The sequence below is a fragment of the Triturus cristatus genome, chromosome 9, assembly GCF_964204655.1.
Source record: "Triturus cristatus chromosome 9, aTriCri1.1, whole genome shotgun sequence".
Lineage (NCBI taxonomy): Eukaryota > Metazoa > Chordata > Amphibia > Caudata > Salamandridae > Triturus > Triturus cristatus.
In genome coordinates, this window is record NC_140592.1 from 573,996,984 (window position 1) to 574,020,640 (window position 23,657).

The following is a 23,657-nucleotide window of genomic DNA, read 5'->3' on the forward strand; positions in this document are numbered from 1 at the left end:
GAGGGGGCAGAGCTGCGACACTACAGGCTCGCGGTGATGGCGCGCGGCATCTGTCTGTGTGTGCCGGGGATGATGGGGATCTGGCGACACTGGCGAAGATGGAACTGCGACACTGAGAGCTGGGCTGGCGGGGGAGGGTGTGTGTGTGGGGGGGCAGGGGATACACTGAATTGAAGCTGAGAGTGCCGCATGGGTCTGGGGGTGAGACAGTGGAGTCGGGGTCGTGAAAAGATACAGGAAGAAGGAAGCGTGCACAAAAGAAGGGTGCTGAATGAAGGAATGCCTCTTTAGGGATGCAGGAAGGCGGGTGCGAGGCGGCAGGAAGCAGGGGATAAGGACGCAAGGAGGAGGCTGAAGGGATGCAGGAAGGGGGGAGCCGAGGCAGGAAGAAGGGTGCCTGGTTACAGGAAGGAAGCTGAAGGGATGTTGAAAAGTGCAGGGTGATACACGGTGCAGGCTGCGGAGATGCAAGGTGCGGATCTGTGGATATACGGAGAGGAGGCCAGAAAGACGCAGAAATTGCAGCTGGGGATGAGAAGGCTGGAAGTGCGGGGGTGGATTCTAGGGGGGTGCTGAAAGGTCGAAGGTTATACTTTTAGAGGCAGCGTCAATAGCACAGTGCCCTACAGCTATTGTTCTAAAAATGGGAGCCTAGCAACAGGAAATGCGGAGGGTTCCTACTGTGCCTGCGGGGACTGACTGTGCAATGGCCGCAGGCATTCAGAATGTGGCAGCACAGCAACCACTGCTGCCCTTCACCCACCCGAGCCCTTCTTTGTCCATCTGTCTTCTAGCTGGCACACTCTGGCACCGCTCTCGCTCTCGCCCACGTTCTCCTTTGTGGCCAGCCATCTCATGTACAGCCCTGCTTATGTATATAGGAATCTGTAACGTGTTAAGTGTATCCTATCCGTCCGTTTCGGGCACCTTGAAGGGACTTGCATTAAGGAATTGTGATTTGGTTTGAGTGGAAGGGGGAGGTGGGCTTTTCATGTCACCGGGGATCTTTGTTCCGGTTGTGTGCGCCGTGCTGTGTACAAGAATCTCCAGCTGTTCTATAAATATTTAAAGATCTTCATTTTGGAAGAAAAAGTTTATTGTTGCAAATTGGAGTAGGAAATGTTGTTGCAGTAAGCAATCTTTCAAAATGAAGTGTCGACAGAAACAGTGTCATGTGTGTCATAACAAAAGTCTCATTTTAACATGTACTTGTATACTGTTGGCATCTCTCAGTGCCCGTTTAGTAATCACATCCAGTCATTCATGGATGTCTATCCATCTGTAGTGTTATTTATTTAAGTGCTGCCATTTGCCTATTCCAATCTTCCTCTTTTTAGACCATTGTTTGTAGAAGAAAATGAGTTCTAAACGAGCATTTGATGTGCATGACTAATGTAATACATTATCTATCTATCTATCTATCTATCTATCTATCTATCTATCTATCTATCTATCTATCTATCTATCTATCTATCTATCCAGTTTTTACACACATATTTAATTAATATTTCATTTTTATTTCTCGACGGTCTGTGGATCGTATATCAATACAATACCCCTTCTTTCTTCCTTTGTCGAGAAAAAAAATATTAGACACAGATATTTAAATTAGGAAACTGTCTCAGAGTGGAATTTATTAGAGTATCTTTGTGCTTCCTGTTGAGACCAAATTACAATTAAAGCATCTAAATGTAATCTTACATGTCAGCCTTTCGATCTATAATGTTGGTATCTATTGCAAAAGCTCTATCTTTATCTACTATCTACATTTCAATATCATTCTATTCCATCAAACTACCATCCCATTCATTTCTAGAGGCGTTCGCTGTAAGGCCAAAAGATTCATATGCAGTAGTCTATATTTAATCCCAGCCTCTACCCTCCTCCCATTTTGCCCGTCACTCTGGCCAATATGGCTGGAATAGCACGTCTGAGTCTATACAGACAGTGTAGGGACTCTGCGCAAGACACTCGCTGCGGATTGGGTGAAAATGACTGCGCTATGCTAAAGGCAGAGGAGCAGGCGCCCTGAGGCGTGCGGCGTGTCAACGGCGCTGCCGCCAGGCGTACGTGGCTTCTGGGGTAGCCGCTGGTTGTGCAGGAAAAAACACCTCCCATTGTCTTTGGCCCCCGTCTGACGGCGGCGAGGAGGGCTCCTTCATTATGTAGGTGCGAACTGCGGGCTTTTGTGACGATGACAACAATAGTCAATTTCACACCAGCTCTGAATACGCCGCAGTCGCTCTACGTCTCCTCCGCCGGTGCCCACTGAGATCGCGAGGGGCAGCCATGCCGTCCAGCCAGAGCCCAGCGGGCGAGCCAGCAGGTGCGTCCCTTTTCCTTAGCACGGCGCCCAGGGAGTTGCTGCGGCAGTGCAGGATGAGCGCGTTTTGGGACAATCCCTGTGGAATAGAGGGGCGGGGGCACGGGGTTCCCCCCATTTTCTACCCGTCCTTTTGTCCCATGCCTCTGAGCACACGACGGTGGCAGATGCCCCGAAAATAAGCAGCCAGGGGGGTTGTTTTAGGTGCATTTACCACTCGGTGTAGGAAATCATTGTGGTGGAGTTTTCATTCATTCAAGGGGTCACCCATTCCACCCTCCCCCATGACAGATTGCCATTCACAAGCACCCTCGCCTACACTAGCTTTCCATTTTCATCTGGTAGAAATTGACGATGAACCAGCAACCTCTAGTCATTTAATTCGGGCGTTAGTTCCTTTTTGCTGCTTTTTATTCTGTACAATCTCCTATTTCTGAGGCAAATGGTTGACAGTTCTCTCTCTGAGAGGAGCCTGAGCTGCTTAATTCTGAGCAGGTCCATCTGGGACGCACCGGTTCCTGCTTGAGGCAGAGCGGGGATGGAACATCCCTTTGTGTAGGCTGCGCTTGATTCTATGGCGAGTAGGCAAAGGCAATCGGGGCTCTTTTCAAAGGTCGGACGCCGGTAAGTCATTGATGGGCAGATGTGAAATGACTCCTGTGTCTCTCGCCGAACAGGCTTTGGAAAATCGTGATGACATTTCTTGGTGCAATAATTGCTTTAGGATTGGGCTGTCTGGTTAGTGGGAATGTGTGCGCCCCAGCTTCCGGTGGTGCAGGTTGTTTGCAGCATGAATGTAAAAAAGGACTAGCAGCAGCTGTCTCGGGTTCTGCTTAAACCGCAGTCCTTGATGACATCATCTCAGAGTCCTCCAGCAGTCAATCGCAAGGGTCCATATGTCTGCCCGCTCTGGCTACCTGGGTCCGCCTCACGCAAGATTCCTGTGTAGTGTGGGTCCACTGGACACAGTCCCATCTTTGCGCCATGGAATCTTGGACGTGTGCACGGGGGAAGGATGGGGAGAGGAATTGGGATATGGGTTCCAGAATGGGATGCTGGTTTCTCTTCCTATGGCATTGCGGCGGTTAGCGGTTGCCGTGCACCGCCATCAGCACCCAATGAGCCTCTTGAGACCGAAGCGAATGGAGAAAAATGAAATGGAGAAACCACTGTTCTTCTGCCACCAGAAACTCCAGACTCCTTAAGTGCACCATAGACTATACCCGTCTGTCACTCAAGTGCTGGGCACCATAAATATCCCCCACAAATGCTTCTCATACATGGACTGTACTTCCAGCTACACCTTTATCGCAATGCCAGTGCAACCCTGAACAGCAACATTTGCTGTAGTTGTAGTTCTACAATCGACACAAAGCCCTGGCAATGCACCTTGAGCAGCCGCAGTTTTATAGGACTTTCGCACATCCACTGCTTTGACATTGGCACCCCTGATGAATTTGGCCAAAGCTTACATTCAGTTTTAGTAAATAAGGCTTCTCTCATGCATTGTGCATCAAGACATGTGGTTCTGCTATTGTACAGCAGGCCTCCTGGATAACCCTATTAAACTATGGGGATATGTGTTGGGACGACGTTTGTTTGCAAAGTCTACCCAGCGCTGCTGTTGCCTGTACCTGCTGCTCGATGTGATAGATGTGCCAGAAACGCCAAGCATGTCTCTAGATTTTTTTACATGTCATTTATTAAGGTTACCAAAATATATTCCTTTGGTAGAGGAGAGGTGACGCTGTGAATGTGTCAGTGTCATCAATTTCAGTTGGGGTGATAATTTTAGGAGTTCTGGGATGAGAAGACCCATGAGAATCAAGAAAAGATGTATACTTTCAGCAACTTCTGGGCACCAGTTAATCAATCAATCCTTTATTTCGGCAAATTGCCATAAAAGCACATAAAACGTGATACATCCGTACAATAAAACCAATTCAAATCATCTCAATAAATTATGTAAGAGAAATCCAATAGAAAATAACAAATAGCAGCATATGAAAAACTTTTATTCATAGTACAAAAATGAAAAATGAGATACATAAAAATCAAATATTTTGCTAATGATCCAGGTGAATGGCATAAAGACAACATAAAATTCATATGATAGGCACCAATCGCATGATACAGACATCGATTGCCTACCAGACCCCTAAACCTAGTCTAGTGCCAAATGGACAGCCCTTTTCTGCCTACATCTCCACATATGCAGTAGGTAATGGTAAACAGCAAACACAATTGCTTGTGCTGTATTTGATCTGAGAATCCTTAATACAATTCTAAAGTCCCTTGCACCCGATAGCAACACAATGGCCGGATCCATTTCTTCCTATAAGCATAGTAGTATGTGTCGAAAAACAGTATATAATCTAAACATTCCTTTGCATCAGGGCAGAAGGGGTGGTTCATATTCTGATCAGAGGAGGGACGATGTCATTTTGCAGTAAATGTTCAAAGTGGCAATGTGCCTATCCGAAATGTAATATATAGAGTTCTAGCTAGCGGGGGGCTCAATCGCATCCATGTACCATTCTAGGGGGATGCCATCTTTAAACACCAAAAAGGCTGAGGTCAAAGAGCCCCCCCTCCCAGACCTATGGAGCTCTCTATCAACATGTTTCCAGTACAGCCCCTTAAGTTTGGGATTTTTTAACGCTACATGTAGTCTCTGGGTTCACCCACAGGTTCTCACACCCAATCTCTGTTAAAGAATGTTTGATGTATCCCAACTATGGGATGCCAGCGCCCCCAGGGAGCTTTAAGATATCACCTAATCCCATCCAATAGGGCTCTTGATCTGAAGGGGACCAGATCCACCTCTGGTACAACATGGGTCTCAGTCTTACTCTATGAACGAGGGGTTTGAATCCTAGATGTAGCCAGAGGGATACAAGTAGGGTGCTAACAGGGAGATTGGTGAGAAGTCATATGAAGAGATTCCCCACCAGCTCCATGTCACTTGCATTCTCATGACCCCAGAGCGCACCACCATATAATGACCCCCACCCCCCCCAGAGCTTGTAGGTTGTACATTTGTGGTGCAGAGGCTATTGGACGATAGCTGGATCCCCGAAAAGCCATAAGAATACTCACATAGTGTTCCAGCCGAAATTTGCGCTTCTGATTTTTTTTTGGGGGGGCAGCCAAAGTGCTCATTATGAGTGTATCCTGAATACTCAAAGGTGCGGACCCTCCCCAAGTGAATGCCATTGAGGACTGGGTGCAGTCGTGTCATATGGCAGGGGTTCGGGACCATATACTTGGTTTTATTAAGTTTGATCTCCAGCCCTCTCTGCCTGCAGAAGACACCAAACTGATCCAACAGGTTTTGGATGCCCACTTCTGGGCCCCTACATTCCAACCCAAAATACAATTTCCCATTCTTGGGCCACTCCTCAAAGAATAATTTTATACATTGCCCATTTAAAAGGTGGTGTGAAAACATTTATTTTTTCTGTGCTGCAATTAAAAGTGTGGGTAGATGTTTTTGTGCCCTCCCACAATAGATAATTGACATTCTTAGACATAGTGCCTCGAAGATCTTTCTTTCCTTTGTTTGTTTCTTACACATTACCAGATGGTAGCCCCTATAGCACTCTAGGGGAGGAATTAATTGGAGGGAGGCATTGAATGAACAATTAAAAGATCACAGAAAAATGTAAATAGGCCAGCTGCACTTTGGGGTTTTCATGTGAGATTTACTCCCTGTGTGTCGAAAACCAATTTTAGTATCTTTAGAGTGAACAAACCCTGACATACTAGCACTTAATGATTTAAATTCATGTCATATCCTTGCAATATTAATAATTATCCACAAAGTTTAAGGGTGGCCAGATTTACTGACATAAAATTAGCTTCAGCCTTTGAGGTGTATTGGCACTTTGCGGTGTGACCACTGGCCTCTATGTGTAGGGACGGAGCTTGTTTGGCGCCATAGCCAAACAGTTAAGAACTCATTTCTAACTTGAGGTAGGTACTTGCTACTGAGGATGAGGAGGTGTTTCACCCATAATCATTGATTTGATTCAACACAGGCACTGCATCTACACCACATTCACTGGGACGTGTTCTGCAGGGCCTTCCTGGATCAGGAGAGGACCACGGAGATACTGCACAGAAAGCCTTCCTCGTTTAGTGCAGTGCGGGTATCTTTTGTAGCTGTTGGAGTGGCTTGTACTCTCCTCAGCAGTTACTTTAGAGGGCCCGCACAGCTGTTGGTTTCTATAAGATTGAATCAAAGGACGTTTCTCGCTATGGAACTGTGTCTTTTTCTAGAGTCAGAACATCTTATCGGGGCCGGCTTTAGCGATGGTGGCGCCCGGTGCGAGAATCATTTTTGGTGCCCCCACACCCCATGACCAACGGCTCGATTCTCTCACTACCACCAGGCATAAGTGCCCCTCATCTCTCCAATCATAAGTTATTACTAAACAAGCGCCACCGCCCATGACGTCGGCGCCCCCTCTACAGGTCAGCGCCCAGTGCGGCTGCACCAGTCGCACTGCCCTAAAGCCAGCCCTGCATCTTATCTTCAGTTTCCCTTCGTTGTATAAAGTGCAGCATCTCTCTAAGGATGGGCTGTAGGTTATAATCCTTCACTAACTGTACAGAATCACAACATCTCACTATCACCTCTTCTAGGCGATTCAGGTGCAAAAAAGCAGCTCAACTGAACATGAATACATTCTGTCCATTTTCATTTCTTCTGCACATTTATTGCATAATGCATTGAACTTTCCCCCGGACATTGTTGCTATCAATAGGCATGAAGGGGTGCATGCCAAGTCCCACCACAGAGACAGGGGTGATATATTCTGTTCTCTTGAAGCAAGAAGCTTCCCATAGATATCCCTGTACTCCTCTGTTTTGGTCTCAGTGTTGGCTACAAGTGCCTCAAAGATGTCTTGTGCACATGCTTGGAGTGAGGGGAGGGTGGCCTGATACATATGCCATGGTCCTAACACTTCATTCTTCTCATTATGTTAGGAGTACAGTCCCTCAGTGAGAGCTATGTGAATCCATAGCCTGTCAGGTAGCGCATCCTGTGTGTTCTGTGTAGTTACCTTTGCCTTTTTTTCTGAGGCTCTTTTCTGACACTTGTACAGTTTCAGTATGCATCTCTGTATACATTGCGGTGCCCATAGCCTCCTTCAGGCAAACGGCTCTTTGTCTTATCTGATGACCATAAGGAGGACATCAAGGTGCCTTCTGACTGGGTCATCTCATTCGTCGGTTTCCTGCCTCCTGTTCTGTAGGTCGTGGGTGGAAGTAAATGCTCCGGAACCCATCTGAGTTTGCTTTGTGTGGAATACAAATTGTAAATCATGTGAAGTATTCCTCCATTCAATAGTGGCGAGAGCCGTCAGCCTCAGAAGGCTCTTAACTCACCTGCAGCGTCCATTCTCTTTATTAAATGTGGTATTCATCTGGTAGGCTTCCTGCTCCTAGAACAGCATGGACAGCCCATCACTCTATCACTCTGCTCAAATTGCCTTTTTTATGAATGCAGCACAACTTTTTCACATTAATACCTTTTTATAATTTTGATGTCCACGTTAAGTGTAATTTTAATGCCACTATATTGCCCTTGCACATCCTGTAATATTCTTGACTACTTTACATTCTCATAGGGGTTACAGTCTTGTTAACTGACCAAAAACAGTCATCTGACCATAAGGTGTTTGAGAAAAAAAAGTCATAAGTCTCAGGAAGCAAAAAGGACGGGTGCAAGCCTGCCCTTGGACGTCTTACCTAAAAAAGAGGAGACACTTCAAGAAACCATGACCTGGTTGTCGAGGAAATTTAGTACGCAATTAAGGCCGTGCTCTAAAATAAAGCTGATTTTTTCATTTGATGCAACGTCATCATTCCGTGGAAGTTCCTGAAATGACTATGACAATTTCAGGAAGAAAATAACCCATTTGTAACATAGAAAGTTATAATATGTATGCAATACCGCCATGCAGAGCACTAGCTTAAAATGGCAGGAAATGCAGTAGCTATACCAGTGAGCCGGACTAGGATAAAGAAAATGGAGAAAGTAGGTTTACACATGAACAATGGGAATCACCTCATGAGGACTTTTTCCCCCCATCTTCTTTAACCTACAAATATACATAATGAGCTCGAGGTCTCTGAAACCTTCGATCGTGACTAGATTAATGATCTATTGCCAAACTAGTGCATACCCTTTAGTTTCAACTGTAAGAGTAATTCAGTATTCAGAAAGCAGGGTTTTGAGTAATGAAAACATTGAAAATTCAAACAAAAATTGAGAATCTTGTTCTCGTAAGATGAATGTCACAAATGCAAGAAGACTCAGACCTTCTATGATCAGAAGTATGCACATGCCTCTTTAGATAACCATCAGGTCCCTGGGGTAGCTGTTTACTTTTCTGTCTGTCCTTTGACGATAATTTTTTTTTTTTTTTTACAGAACACTGAGCAATTTATCCATTAGGTGGAAAGGCTATATTTGGGGCAAAATATTAATTTCTGCTTTTTACAATTTGTAGGAGTTCCCTATTGGTTAATTCACTTAAAAGTGCTGAGGCCATTTGGTAACTATGAGCCAGGTGTGTAGTCATTCTGCAGTCATAACCGCTGCGGTTCGCAAAATCCCTAGCTTGTGACTATAATTTGTTTTTTGCAATGTACTGAACCCAGGTTGCAAATCAGAAAAGCCTTTTTGAACCACAAAATAGGCTTGCTGACTCATTCTAAATTGCAATTAGGCGGTGGCATGAATGTGGAGTCTCCCCCAACTGCGAATCTCAATGAGACGTATCAAGGGATTGTTACAGCAGTTGTGGGTGCAAACCAGTGACTTTTACTGACTCCTCATAGGCGGAATTAACCCATGCACAAAAGGGAAGCTGTCCATGTTACACAACTTTACCTGTGGGAATTGTATTAGGCATCCTTGAGGAAAGCAGGAAGTGCTCCTCTTGACCACTGCCAGCTTCCCCTGATTCTTTTCGATTTTTTTTGTTTTTGTTAAAGCAGCACCTATTCCGTCATTGGAGACAGACTTCCTAGAAAACTATGTCCAGTTTGGTTATGCAAATAAAGGGATGGGGGTCTGCTGTTCCTTGCAGGCACCAATTCCTCCGTGTGTAGCCCCTCATAGGGGGAAGCACGTATAAGGCCTGCCAAATTAATGTTAAATTGGCAGATCAAATTTATGTTAGTTTAGCAGGTCGTCCTGTCCCCCTGAGGCTCAAGAGTTTGCAATGCCCCCTAACATTGGATAGGTTACATCACAAAATGAGGTGCAAATTCTGATCCTTGTGTAAACATCAGTTTGCACACATATAGAAATGATGAGTTTTCTGGTAAACGCCGCACTACTTCAATTTTCCCTGAAAGATTTTAGCGGGTCAAGCATGCAAAAACGTACTGGTGCAAAATGCTGGAGAAAAGACAAAATGTGTGAACCCTGATCTGTTAAATACTGATTTCTCAATTGAAAACTCAGATTAGGGGGTGTTTTGCACACCAGGTAAATACCTCACATTATGCTAATGGTATATACTGGATGCGGTAAATATCATGCTTATTCCAGCCAACTCATAATCTAGGGGTCTAATACCTGTCCGTAAATCTAGGGTTAGACGTTAACATCAATTGTGAACCTGTATATTTGTAAAATTCGGGAGGCATGAATTAGGATCTGCCGGAACCCGTTACTTCACTGTGCCACTCCAGTAGACAGCCACCTTTGTAAGACCTGTGGACAATGCATTGCCCTAAAAAATGCAATTTACATTTGCTATGCTTCCCATTGCGTTCTTTTCCAAGAGTGATTATTCATTTTTTTCACAGCTTTTTCTACCAAAAAGAGACCGAGAAAGTTTTGGATCATGCCTGTCTTAACCTGGGTAGAGTGAAAGAGAGATATTAGTTGATCACACCTTGGCTTTTAATGAGGGACAGAAAGTGCTGTATTGGTGATGCGTTTAGTGAGATGATCTGGCATCATACAAGAAGTGCTATATTTCACATTAGCAGGCACTTATTAAACGATAGCTAATGTAGAGTGCGTGCTAATAGGTTTAGAGGGATATTAGTTGATCACACCTTGGCTTTTAATGAGGGACAGAAAGTGCTGTATTGGAGATGCGTTTAGTGAGATGATCTGGCATCATACAAGAAGTGCTATATTTCACATTAGCAGGCACTTATTAAACGATAGCTAATGTAGAGGGCGTGCTAATAGGTTTAGAGGGATATTAGTTGATCACACCTTGGCTTTTAATGAGGGACAGAAAGTGCTGTATTGGTGATGCGTTTAGTGAGATGATCTGGCATCATACAAGAAGTGCTATATTTCACATTAGCAGGCACTTATTAAAAGATAGCTAATGTAGAGGGCGTGCTAATAGGTTTAGAGGGATATTAGTTGATCACACCTTGGCTTTTAATGAGGGACAGAAAGTGCTGTATTGGTGATGCGTTTAGTGAGATGACCTGGCATCATACAAGAAGTGCTATATTTCACATTAGCAGGCACTTATTAAACGATAGCTAATGTAGAGTGCGTGCTAATAGGTTTAGAGGGATATTAGTTGATCACACCTTGGCTTTTAATGAGGGACAGAAAGTGCTGTATTGGAGATGCGTTTAGTGAGATGATCTGGCATCATACAAGAAGTGCTATATTTCACATTAGCAGGCACTTATTAAACGATAGCTAATGTAGAGGGCGTGCTAATAGGTTTAGAGGGATATTAGTTGATCACACCTTGGCTTTTAATGAGGGACAGAAAGTGCTGTATTGGTGATGCGTTTAGTGAGATGATCTGGCATCATACAAGAAGTGCTATATTTCACATTAGCAGGCACTTATTAAAAGATAGCTAATGTAGAGGGCGTGCTAATAGGTTTAGAGGGATATTAGTTGATCACACCTTGGCTTTTAATGAGGGACAGAAAGTGCTGTATTGGTGATGCGTTTAGTGAGATGACCTGGCATCATACAAGAAGTGCTATATTTCACTATAGCAGGCACTTATTAAACGATAGCTAATGTAGAGGGCGTGCTAATAGGTTTAGAGGGATATTAGTTGATCACACCTTGGCTTTTAATGAGGGACAGAAAGTGCTGTATTGGTGATGCGTTTAGTGAGATGATCCGGCATCATATAAGAAGTGCTATATTTCACATTAGCAGGCTCTTATTAAACGATAGCTAATGTAGAGGGCGTGCTAATAGGTTTAGAGGGATATTAGTTGATCACACCTTGGCTTTTAATGAGGGACAGAAAGTGCTGTATTGGTGATGCGTTTAGTGAGATGATCTGGCATCATACAAGAAGTGCTATATTTCACATTAGCAGGCACTTATTAAAAGATAGCTAATGTAGAGGGCGTGCTAATAGGTTTAGAGGGATATTAGTTGATCACACCTTGGCTTTTAATGAGGGACAGAAAGTGCTGTATTGGTGATGCGTTTAGTGAGATGACCTGGCATCATACAAGAAGTGCTATATTTCACTATAGCAGGCACTTATTAAACGATAGCTAATGTAGAGGGCGTGCTAATAGGTTTAGAGGGATATTAGTTGATCACACCTTGGCTTTTAATGAGGGAGAGAAAGTGCTGTATTGGTGATGCGTTTAGTGAGATGATCCGGCATCATATAAGAAGTGCTATATTTCACATTAGCAGGCTCTTATTAAACGATAGCTAATGTAGAGGGCGTGCTAACAGGTTTAGAGGGTCTACGTTGCAAAAGGGATAAACCAGGATTTCATGCATGCGAATTACTTATTAAGAACCTAAAATACTTTTAACAGGAAAGTGCGAGTTTGGGACTTGCAACAAAAACGGATGTTTTTCGTGAGAATAATAATAAAGATAATACAGTCAAAGCCCTTGTTCATAGCATCAAGATGTATATTAAATTGTTTGTATTCGAAGGGAATACCATTGAATATTCACTATGCTATCACTAATGTGGAACATTGATGCGCCCTATCCGATAGTTTCTATTAAAACAGTGTCACAAGTCTGACCACAAAACACTACTCAGCGGCGTAATCACTAGGAATAAGAGGGATATCCCTCCCTCACCTCGCCTTCCTTTTATCCAAAGCTATTATGAGTCTGAGACTTATACAACTACCCACCCTTGCTTACTATTTATGCAATCCGTGTCCGCCACCCTCCAATCCCCCACAACAGCCTCATCCGGACAGCAGACATAGCAAAAGTGGTGATGACTTACATAGTTCATTAGATATTGGGCATGTGACCATACTACACTCAATACCTGTGTCTTTTGGATGCTGATGAATGTTTATCTAATAAATACAGCCTCATGAAACAGTAAAGGAAGGATGTTTTATGATACTGGTGCCATGAAAGTGGAGGACTGCTGTCTATGTAGACCTTTCCCTCCACTCTTGCTTCTTTGTGCTATAACCCTCTTATCTTCATAACTAAATCCAGTGAAAAAACATCTCGGTATGTTGAGTGCCGGCGCACTTTCTGTCAATCAATGGATGGAGTCTGCCCTTGTTTTTTCTAAGGTGAGCAGTCTGTAGAATTAACGGGCTGTACAACCCATGAAACAACTAAGTGGGATGTGTGAGTCTCTAAATTTCACGCACCGCTCGGAATGGCGTGTCCAACACATGGCAGCATGTTTCTGATTACATTATTTTGTCCGATTGAAACGATGAGGAAAATAATCTTAGCTGGTATTCTAGTGTTGGGAGCACCTTTGGACAGGAGAAGTATGTCATCTTATATGTAACGTTATATAGGTTTCTAAAGCGTGACAAATGCGCACAGGGTTCCATGGCACGAAGGGAGTGGTGAGAATTCATGCAGACTTCAGGAGCTGGAATATGGATGGAGAAAGAGGAACGGTTTGAGTTTTTTCAATGATGTAGACGTTAGGGAGAGTGGAAGCGAAAGCCAAAGTCTGGGTGCTAGGTTAGAGAAAGAGCGGCCACAATGCGAGAACTCTTAATGGGGGTACTACCAGAAGCTTGGCTGAAGAGGAGCGAAGTCTGCAGACATCCTGGTAAGGCTTACATTTATTCATGAGAGATAGGGGATCTGGGCTATAGAACACTCTGTGAACCAGACATAGGGCTTTGAGATGCAATCGGCAGCCAGTGAAGATTCTCAAAATGAGAAAAGATTGGTCTGGAAGGGGTCTGGTTGAAAGTGAGGTAAGCGGCGGCATGGATGCAAGAGGATTTGGAACTGAAATCACAATTAATTTCCAAAGCCACCTTAACATAGACTCTGAATTTCTTTTTACATGCAGACTTTTGAGGTGCATTTATAGTGAGCCTGCCAAACATCTACTGGCTTTTCCTCGCATGTTATATTGGATAAAAAATGTCAAGATGCAATAAAACTATAACAGATGGCTGCCTGTCCCAGACAGTGGGGTCTGTCAGGGTTTCTATGACGGAATCAGGCTTAATATAATGTCAGGGATTGGGGTCACACATGGCGCCAAATTCGGTTTTTATTTCATTCGTTTTTTTATTGGGCCGATATGGCCACTTAGGGGTAAGGTAACATTGTACTTTCTAGAATAACAATCAAAACATTTGCACTGCAAATAGTATGTTTACAGTGGGAGTAGGGCCTAGGGATAATTAGCAAAAACAACAGTTGATGGACAGAATGCAGAACAATGTCATACATTCACCCCAGTACAGAGATCTGGGCCTAAATCCATCGTTTTTTTGCTCACCATGCCGTTCCAGTTTGAACCCAGTCATATGCAAATCAGTCTTGACCCTGTGCCTCATGGGAAGAGTCAGCCCGAACTGCCAAGCCAGGTCCTCCCTGGACTGGAAATAAGCATCTTAGGACCGGTTTTGAGGTTTCTCCCCTCTTCAGCCAGGATAGCTTGATTCCAGTGGCATGGAGAGCACGGGGCCCATGTCTGGGCATACCCTTCCCACTCGGGGTGACAAATGCAAAAACAACAGTTGATGGACAGAATGCAGAACAATGTCATACATTCACCCCAGTACAGAGATCTGGGCCTATATCCATCGTTTTTTTAGTTCACCATGCAGTTCCAGTTTGAACCCAGTCATATGCAAATCAGTCTTGACCCTGTGCCTCATGGGAACAGTCCAGCCCGAACTGCCAAGCCAGGTCCTCCCTGGAATGGAAATAAGCATCCTAGGACCGGTTTCGGGGTTTCACCCCTCTTCAGCCAGGATAGCTTAATTCCAGTGGCATGGAGAGCACGGTACCCATGTCTGGGCATACCCTTCCCACTCGGGGGGACAAATGCAAAAACAACAGTTGTTGGACAGAATGCAGAACAATGTCATACATTCACCCCAGTACAGAGATCTGGGCCTAAATCCATCGTTTTTTTGCTCACCATGCAGTTCCAGTTTGAACCCAGTCATATGCAAATCAGTCTTGACCCTGTGCCTCATGGGAACAGTCCAGCCCGAACTGCCAAGCCAGGTCCTCCCTGGACTGGAAATAAGAGATCATTCGGTCTGAGCTAGTGGCATGAAATGCTTTAACATCATCGCCATGCACACCGCTTCGGCATAGGGGATAACTGCTCATGCCTACGGACGCAGAAGGCTTCGGCTCGGATTTGGAAAACATTTAACCGGATATGACATTCCCTAATAGTGTATAAATCTTGATACCTGGGAGACCTGTCTGATCCACCCATATACATTCCATATTGGTAATGTGTCTTCCTCTTGAACCAGGTCTAGCTGCAGTTATGGTACTCCAATTTCTGTAAAGAGAGTCTGTGTGATGAATACAACTCTAGTTCTTCATCTAAAACCATTTCTGCTGCAGGCTTCATCCACAAATTAAAATAAATCCAAGCAGGCAAATGCTCACTCCGTTCCATCGCGGTGCAGCCCTCTTAAGACATATGCTTTACCATATGTGATGTCAATAAAACAAAGTTCATGCTGCAGTTCCCTTAATCCGCACACCACCTCACTTCCCCCCTTGTACTACAGGGGCATTACTCAGGGTACCAGTTTGCTCTTAAAACCTCTTGGAATTCTTGCTGACTCCTTCTAACTATTCCGACTTACAGAACGATACCTTTGGCTTGGGTAGACTTTTCGGGCAGGTTGTTTGTGTCTGTTAAGCGTAATTGTTTACCAACGTACTGATACCTTGAATTTCCAATAAAGACAATTTAAGAACATATGGTTTCGGAATGTCACTGCTGTTGCACTGTCAAGAGTTTTTGATGTTTAGTTCACAAGATGTGTTATGGTAAATATTAATATATGGTTATAACTCTTTCTTTTTATGCCTATATATTTGTCCCTGTATAGGTGATGGTTCTTCACACAATGAGTTACTGTATGTTCCTTTCTACTTCTGTGTATCATGACATACGAGTGAACAATGTTTTTGTCACTTCAGTGAGGCTGCTGCAGTACCACACTTGCTGGCCCTGATCTAGTGTGGATGTACTGAATGCGTGACACAAGTATTAGGTAATGTTTATTAAGTGTGCAGGAGTGACTGCTACCTTTGTGGAAATGCTCGCGCCCACTGTTCTAGCTTCATACGCAGTGACCAGGAAGTAAGAATGCTTCCGTATTACACTTTCTGAACGTGACAATATGAGCACTAGATAAACACTGTTACAGTGAAAACTCCCAGGGGCAGATTTACAAGCCCCTTGCGCCGCCGGTGCATCACGTTGTGTGACGCACCGGTGGCGGAGCCTCCTGAGTGATATTTACAAGCACAGGTAAAGTCACCCTGCGTGACTTACCCTGTACTTGTAAATATCGCCCCTGTTCACGCAACACTTTGCATGTTACGGGTGTGACATGGGTGTTGCTGTGGGTGTTCCCACGCAACACCCATGCCCACTGATGCATTTCCAGATTTACGAGAAATCGTAAATCTGGAAATGCGCCAGAATGCTACGCAAGAGGTGGCGTAGCGAGGTGCAACGAGGAGAAATGGTTTTATTTCTCCTCGTTTTTTTTCGTCTTTCAATGCATGCTGCATTCTACAGCACAGATTGGAAGAGGAAATCACCTCCATTGATGTTTTTTGTGCACGAAGGTGCCCCTTCCTGCACAAAAACTATCTCCCCACGACATAGGCATCCTTGCAGCATGGTGCAAGGGTGCCTGTGCCGGCGCATGGCAGCAATTTGTGCGCCAGCGCAGGGGGAAGTACAGAGATGCGATATATTGTTGTAAATATGTCGCAACCCTGTGCTTCGCAACTAATGCAGTGTGACGCAGCAAAATGGCTTGCGACACCGCGCTGCATTCGTTTCTTGTAGATCTGCCCCCGTTGTTCCAGTGCAGGGTGTACTAGCAGTGAGAGTGCTCCTGTGTTAGAGGCACTGAGCGCTGCAATGAGAGTGCCCCAGTGTTAAGTATGCCAACTGACAATAAGGTTCCAGATCGACTGACTGATAGCGGATGTGCTCCAGAGCTAGGTATACGGACAGCAAGAGTGTTCCAGTGCTGCGTATGTTGACAGTGATAATAAAACCGTAAAATAGAATTTTGTTTTTCGAAATGAAAAAAAAGTACAGTAAGACGGAAAATAATGTTTCTTTTTGTATACTTCCACTTAATTTATATTTGAAAAGCTTTCTCCTACGTTTTCTAATTGCAATCTACATTTGCAGTTTTGCACCTCATGGTCCATAGTAAATCCGGCAATAGAAACTTTCTGTGCTGCCCCGTTTCCCTTGATGCCCTAAGCACGTGCTGCTTTTGCCTGATGGTTAGTGCAGCCCTGGCTGTGACAGAGGGCCCTGTATCATCTGACACGGGCTCTGTTGTGTGCCTGGCCCCCTCCATGCTTCTCGTTTCCGGGTGATAGTGTCGGCCGTTAGCTGCCCCTCAGCTGTGCGAGACCTTAGCCTGCTAACTGATAACATGAAAAGTTGCATGAAATGAACTGTCACCGAGGTCCATTTTCTTTAGCTTTTTAATTAGTGGCAGCTGAGGTCGGCCTCCCCCAGGTCATAGTCCCAAAGAGGCCCTGAGAGAGCCGGAGTCACAAGTGCAGCGTCAGCTGTTTGTTGGAGGACAGAGTAAGGCGCAGTGCCTAGAGGGGTCGGGTTTGTGACTGTGCACTGCACGCTGCCCTGTGATTGGTTCACGCTCCTCATTGGCCCTGGCTCCTGACACGTGTGTGGTCCCACCACTGCTTGATAGACATGAGGAGTCTGTGGTACTAACGTTCAGTCTTCTTCCCAGAAGCGGCGTCAACCCCTGCTATGTGGTGGAATGAGTGAGGTGGGCGCAGGGCAGTCCGGTGAAATGCGGAGGCAACCCAGATCCTCCTGGTAGTAGTGGTAATGTAAAGAATGTAATGTGGATGATAAAATCACATAACAACAATATTAGGATAAAAAGAGGAAAAATTCAAAATACAGGATTAAATACAATCCATCATACATTATTTGTTAGTATATTATAAAAGTACAATATTTAATATTTAGACTAAGAGTTTGTACAGTCACAAGAGTACATCAGGAGTCTACCTCCAGCCAGCATACTTTATTGAGTCTCTTTACAATAATACGCAAAAACTTTGTAAAGCTACTTATAATATGATTGTGTTTTTACCAGCGAAACATAGTGCCGCAGCTGCTGGTATGGTCTTTCATAATTCCTCATTGAAGACTGATAGCAGATGGTCATTGCACAGGTTTAGCACTGCTGGTCAGAGAAAGCTTAAGTGGTCAGCAGCACGTGCAATGTTGCCTGGGGATTCTGCTCGATGAGCCCTCATATTCTAAAATCTGAGGGGTTTAGTTACAAGTGCCACCGGAACCTTTCTTTTTTTTTTATATTCTGGCAGTGCACTGGGCCTACCCATACCTGCAAGGCCACGTACAGCCACCCTGCTAGGCTTTTCATGGCCTCTTAGATATGGTGTGAGGCAACGCAGCGTAAGTCGGTGCATTGCATCACACTGCGATAGGGAGGCATGCCATAGGTGTTACAATGGATGTTCCTACATAACACCCATGGCGTTTGACACATTCCCAGATTTACAACATGCTGTAAACTTGGGAGTGCATCAAAAGCCTACGCCTCCCCAGGGGTGGCGTAAGGGTTGTGTTTGTGAAGGAAGGTGTCCCTTATTCTAGAAAAACAGCCTGATTTCAACACAGACACCCTTGCACCATGGTAAAAGGAGCCTACATTGGCACATGGCAGCCATTTGTGCGTCAGGGCTGTGAAAGAGGACAGGAATGCACCCTATCTCATAGAAACGGCGCAGTTGTTTCCTTTTTTTTCATAGGGCAGCACAGCAGGAAAGCTTATGGCGCTGCCGTATGCCAAAAATAAGTAAACGAGTCCCTGAGCATTTAACAAACGTGGGCAAAGAAATTCAATTTTTATGTAAGCTTCTATAGACTCAGATCCAAAATGCTGCTCTTGGTACAGCGCGTACAATCTCACCCGAAAAGCCTAGATGTCGGAGCGCTCCTATAGTCGTGTGAGTATTTTTCGGGCTTCACATTTTCACTAACATATCAGTGCTACCAGGTTTGTTAAACTAATTAGTTCAATGGAAACAAACCAAGACAACAACATCCAGAATCCATTAGGTTGTCCCATCAAAGCCTAGACCTGGAAACTGTCCTTGATGGTATGGACCCTGGACCTTCTCCCTTTGGAGGCCAGGCGTACCTTGACTCAGGCCCTAGTAACCTCTCGCATGGACTATGGCAATGTACTTCTTCTTGGTACTTCGGAAAAGAACATCAGGAGACTGCAGGTACTACAAAACTCGGCAGCACGGCTAGTAATGAGATTACCCAGAAGAGTTGCTTCTAAATCCACCTTGGCAACCCTTCATTGGCTGCCCATCAGGAAGAGAATTCTTTTTAAAGCCCTTCTTTTATGCTTTAGAATTATCTCTCACAGTGCACCGTCCTACTTGTCTGACCTAGCTGTCCCATACGAGCCTAACAGAGCACTTCGCTCGATGGGAAAGGGCCTCCTCATGATCCCCCGTATAAAAAAATCCAGAATGGGAGGTCGATCTTTTCGTTCCCTGGCAGCAACCAAATGGAACACCCTCCCCATCAATATTAGGTTAGCAAAAAATGAAGCCACCTTCAGGAAACTTCTAAAAACACACCTATTTGCCCTTTAGGCTCTTCCCCTCCTCTGATCTCTGACTCTATTCCTCAGCGCGGGGATACGCCGGTAGGCGTTACCATGCGCTCTACAAACCCCTTTATTATTATTTTATTATTTTATTATTATTATTTTGGAGTCTGGTCACCACTATACAGGATGATGCTCCTTGGACACCTTTAAATATTTGTACAGAGGAAGCTGGCAGGTTAGGTTATGAGGACAGTAACACCAGATATACCAGGCAGATTTTGCTTCTTGAAAAACACTGGTCAACCTGAGAACTGGATAGCAATTCCAAGATGTTTAGCATTAAACTTCAGCTGCAGGTTTGCCTAGACTTCATGGTGTGGCACAACCATACGCTTGTGAGAGGGGTGATCACTTCCTGGTGGCTTTGTCCTCTCCTGAGCGGGTGGTGGAGTGGAGTTACCTATGTAGTGGAGAGCCCCATCTGGAGGTGTGTGCTACTGCCACTATGGCCAAGTGGCCTGCTAACCTTGTCTCAGAGGAGCCTCCCTTTGGAGAGAGGTCCTTATTTAAGGCTGGGAAAGCTCCAATAAACAGAGGAGGAACGCAAAGGATTTCCATCACACTGAAGGGAGTCCCTGAAATAATGTTTACCTTAGGAGATCAGTTAGCCCTGAGTAAATGGCTACGGTGAGATTAACTGAGTAAGGCATGCTAGCGTGAACTGCAGAGATGTTTCACTTCCCCACCCAATGCATGGAAGGATGTCTCATAAAAAAGAGGATATCAAGAGACAGCCCTCAAGACGTAGGAAGAGGTTGTTACATAACTAGGATGTTCCAAGTGCTAACCGCAGTTAGCTCAGCAACAAAAGGAAAGTATTGATATTGGTTGTATCTGGGACCAGTCAGTCGTTCACAGTTTTCAATCAACAACTATGGGAATCTGAAAGTATGCGGCCTAATGTTGAAGAAATAGGCACCAGAAAAAAGTTCAAATGGATTCCAGACCTAACATAAGCCAGGAAGACATGGGAAAGAACACAGATGAGCCTGTGGGGAAGGCAAGGGAGGCCTTTGATTGACAGACAGGGGGAATATTCGTCACAAAGGCCTGAAATAAATTAACAGTGAAGAGAGTCACTTTACCCTACTGATCATTATAGACCACTACCTCCAGCAAGAAGGCGGTATGCCTGGAAAGTTGCAAAAATAAGTCTCGGGCCAGACAGGTCAGAGTTCCCATTTCACAGGTCATACTATAAACTACTACACATAAAGTGTGAGCCGAATTTTGGAGCAGGCCTGATCTAGTCGTGTGTGTCCATGTCTCACCATTTTCATTGTCACATATTTTCTACAACGTTGTCTTTGCTGGTGTTTTTTTGTTAGCATTTTTATATAGCGCAAACTCGATTCGAAGGTATTGGAGCACTTTACATGAGCTCCAGTTACATCCCACAAGGCCACATTCATGTTTTTGTTAGGCACGGGGAGATTAAGTGATATGCCCAGAATAAAACGTTGTTGAGCCGGCGCCGAAACTCGAACCTGCTTCCCCATTTCCAGAGTCGGCAGCTCTGGTTGTTTCACCACATCCTCTCAACATTCCAATGCCTCTAATGAGTCATGAGAATGAAGAAGAAATTGAACCTGTGTTGAGCGCGACAAAAACGGTGACTGCTATTAATATGACATTGAATTCACCAGTAGAAGTTATTCTGGTACAGGGCTCTCAGAATCCTTGCTTTAAGCTGTTGGTGTCGTTTTACAGTGAGTTTTACAAGCTTTGTGCGATGATGATTACATTAGCATGTTAATAAAGCAGCGCATCTAATTTTGGCGCGAGTCTGCTAATGCATCTGCAGCGATCGACGCTATCACGTTGAACTGTCTGTCAGGCGTAGGCTCCGACCCGGAAGCCAGAATCCCAGTTCTGCTCAGACTCCTGCCTCCCTCCCGGGCTTCCTGGTACAAGCGTTTCCTGTCCGCGAACAATGACCGGAAGGGAAGCTCTCGCTCTATTCCAAAATCCTTTGGCAGCTGTGTTTCGCCTCTCTCCACTTCTCCCACTCGCGTTCAAAGCTCCGGCCCCGAGCTGTGGTTCAACGCTGCCGCCCGAGCTGGGATGCGGCTGCGCCGGCTTTATGTATGTTTTTGGCCTCGGGTCAGTTACGCCGCAGACTTGCCCTTCATGTTCGTTCGTTTACTGCTCTACACGAGTTGGGCCCAGCACTAAGTGCACAGAAGAGCGATTTTGAGACACACGAGAATTAGTACTTTGTTTTAACTCACTGAGAAGGACAAATAAACGCCCTAAACTGTCAATCTCATTTCCTTTCTCGATCAAATCCGTAGAAGATCGCATGACTTTTAAATTAGGCTAAAAACCAGAGCCATTCTTTGCCAGGCCACCTGTCATGCAGTGCTTTTCTTGTAGTGTACATGTGTTAACTTGGAACGGTGGAGGGCACAGCATTGTAGAAGGGTTAGCAAGAGGTTAATGGTGTAGCTTCAAGGGCATAGATGTATGCCATGTGAGACAGGATGGGCGTGATACGGCGTCACGTAAGTGAGAGGTGGATTATCATGCAAATACAAACATAGTGCATGCTGTCACTGAAGAAAGTGGACAATCGTGACACCACTGTTGTATTTTGTGCTGTTCCAGAAAACAGACAGGATTATGGTGTCACTACAAGGACAGAGATGCTCTGTGCTATTAAAAGAGACGAGGGGACAGTGCGACGTTCTGCAAATGCGGCTGCCCGCGGCCCCCGCAGGGGACCACCCTAAGCGGGCGGGCGGCCACCCTTAGTCACATTTGGGCACTTCCCCACCCCCACTAATACAGGGGACTATAGGAAGAGTCCCCTGGCCAGACACGTCACTTCCGGCACAAGGAGGAGGGGGAGGTATTTATGCCTCCCCCGGCCATCTTGGCGTCCTCTTTGCGCCGGACACGCCGTCCAGGGCGATCTGGAAGCATATGGGTACAGAAAGGTTACCTCTGCAAGAGCACAATAGGGGTGCCAGAGCCAAATCACAGGAACCTCGTGTGGAGGGTCCTGGAACAACTACGTCGGCGCCCTGTTAGTCCTTCGGGCGGTTGTGGGCCTGAACAACCAGGGGTTTGCCTTGCTACGCTCTGCCCTGAAAGGGGCGTGAGTAATAAGGGACCAATGTGTCACATGAACCAGTAAGGGGATCACCCGGGATCCAGTAAGGGGATCACCCCCATAAGGGTAGCGCTGATGGGTTTCTCCACAGTGCGTGGCTCATCAGGCGGGCAGGGCAGCATAGGTTTATACAGCTGCCTGCCCTTGGATCGCCCGTAAGATAACCCACCATATTGCATACTTTTGTATGGAATAAACCTGCAGCAATATTTTTCCCAAACAAAAGTTGTGTTGTGTATTTATTTATGCCTGCATACTCTGTTGTGGTAAGGGTGGGACCTGGTGCCATAATGGGACTAGGCGTTGTGCGCTGTCACAGAAGAGGGGAGGGGTTACGATGTAGGAACGGGATGTTGTAAGCTTTCCAGGGAAAAGAGAGGAACTTATAAAATAAGTGCAAGGACCGAGTGCATGCCATTGTGTTGTTTGGAGAAAGGAGGCTTGTGTTGTCAATGCTGGGCCCGAAAAGTTGTGTGTTATTATAGAAAGCAGGATGTTGTGATGTCACTGGAGAGGTAGAAGAATGGTGTTTTGTCACAAAAGTGAGAGGACGACTATACCACTTGAGGGATGGCCGTCAGAAGGGAGAGCTGGGTTACGATGTCAGTGCAGGCCCAGAAGTGAATGATAGTGTAGACCAGAACAGGGCTAAGTAATCCCCCCCCACCCCCCCAGCGCCTTGAGACCCTCACGGGTGAGTAGCGCGCTTTCGAAAACCCCTGATTGATTGCAAGGTAGAAATTCTGAAGTGTCCTTTGAAAGAAAGAGAAGAAAGGGGTGGAGTGTGGTAACTGTAAGATGTCAATTCAATCTGGGTGACAGAGGATGTGTAAGTGTCTAGGGTCTCCCGCTATACAAGCCTCTGAACCCATGGCGCGTCCAGTGTGGTCCTAGAGTATATACTAGTAATATTAATTGGAGTTTTGTTTATGGGGCCAGCTCCTCTCCCTGGCAGGTTTTAAGATCGAAAGTTAGCTGCACTGCTACAAGAATTATTGCAGTGTATTGTGGTTGCATTTTTGTAGCACTTCATACCCCGGCTGAGGCACCAAAGTGCTTGTGGATCGA

At 45.3% G+C, this 23,657-nt stretch overlaps 1 protein-coding gene across 2 annotated transcripts in view; it reads left to right on the plus strand.

Annotated features, from left to right (window-relative positions):
• Positions 1-23,657, plus strand: part of LOC146798337 (RNA-binding protein Nova-2-like) — a 191,086-nt gene that overhangs the window by 1,724 nt on the left and 165,705 nt on the right. Inside the window, exon 1 of one of the 2 annotated variants that reach the window (XM_085625595.1) lies at positions 2,043-2,326. The exons of the other annotated variant lie outside the window; for it this stretch is intronic. Within the exon in view, the coding sequence (XP_085481721.1) occupies positions 2,290-2,326 (37 nt within the window). The 5' untranslated portion in view covers positions 2,043-2,289. Of the gene's footprint in view, positions 1-2,042; positions 2,327-23,657 lie in introns of those variants that run through there. 2 annotated transcript variants of the gene reach the window in all.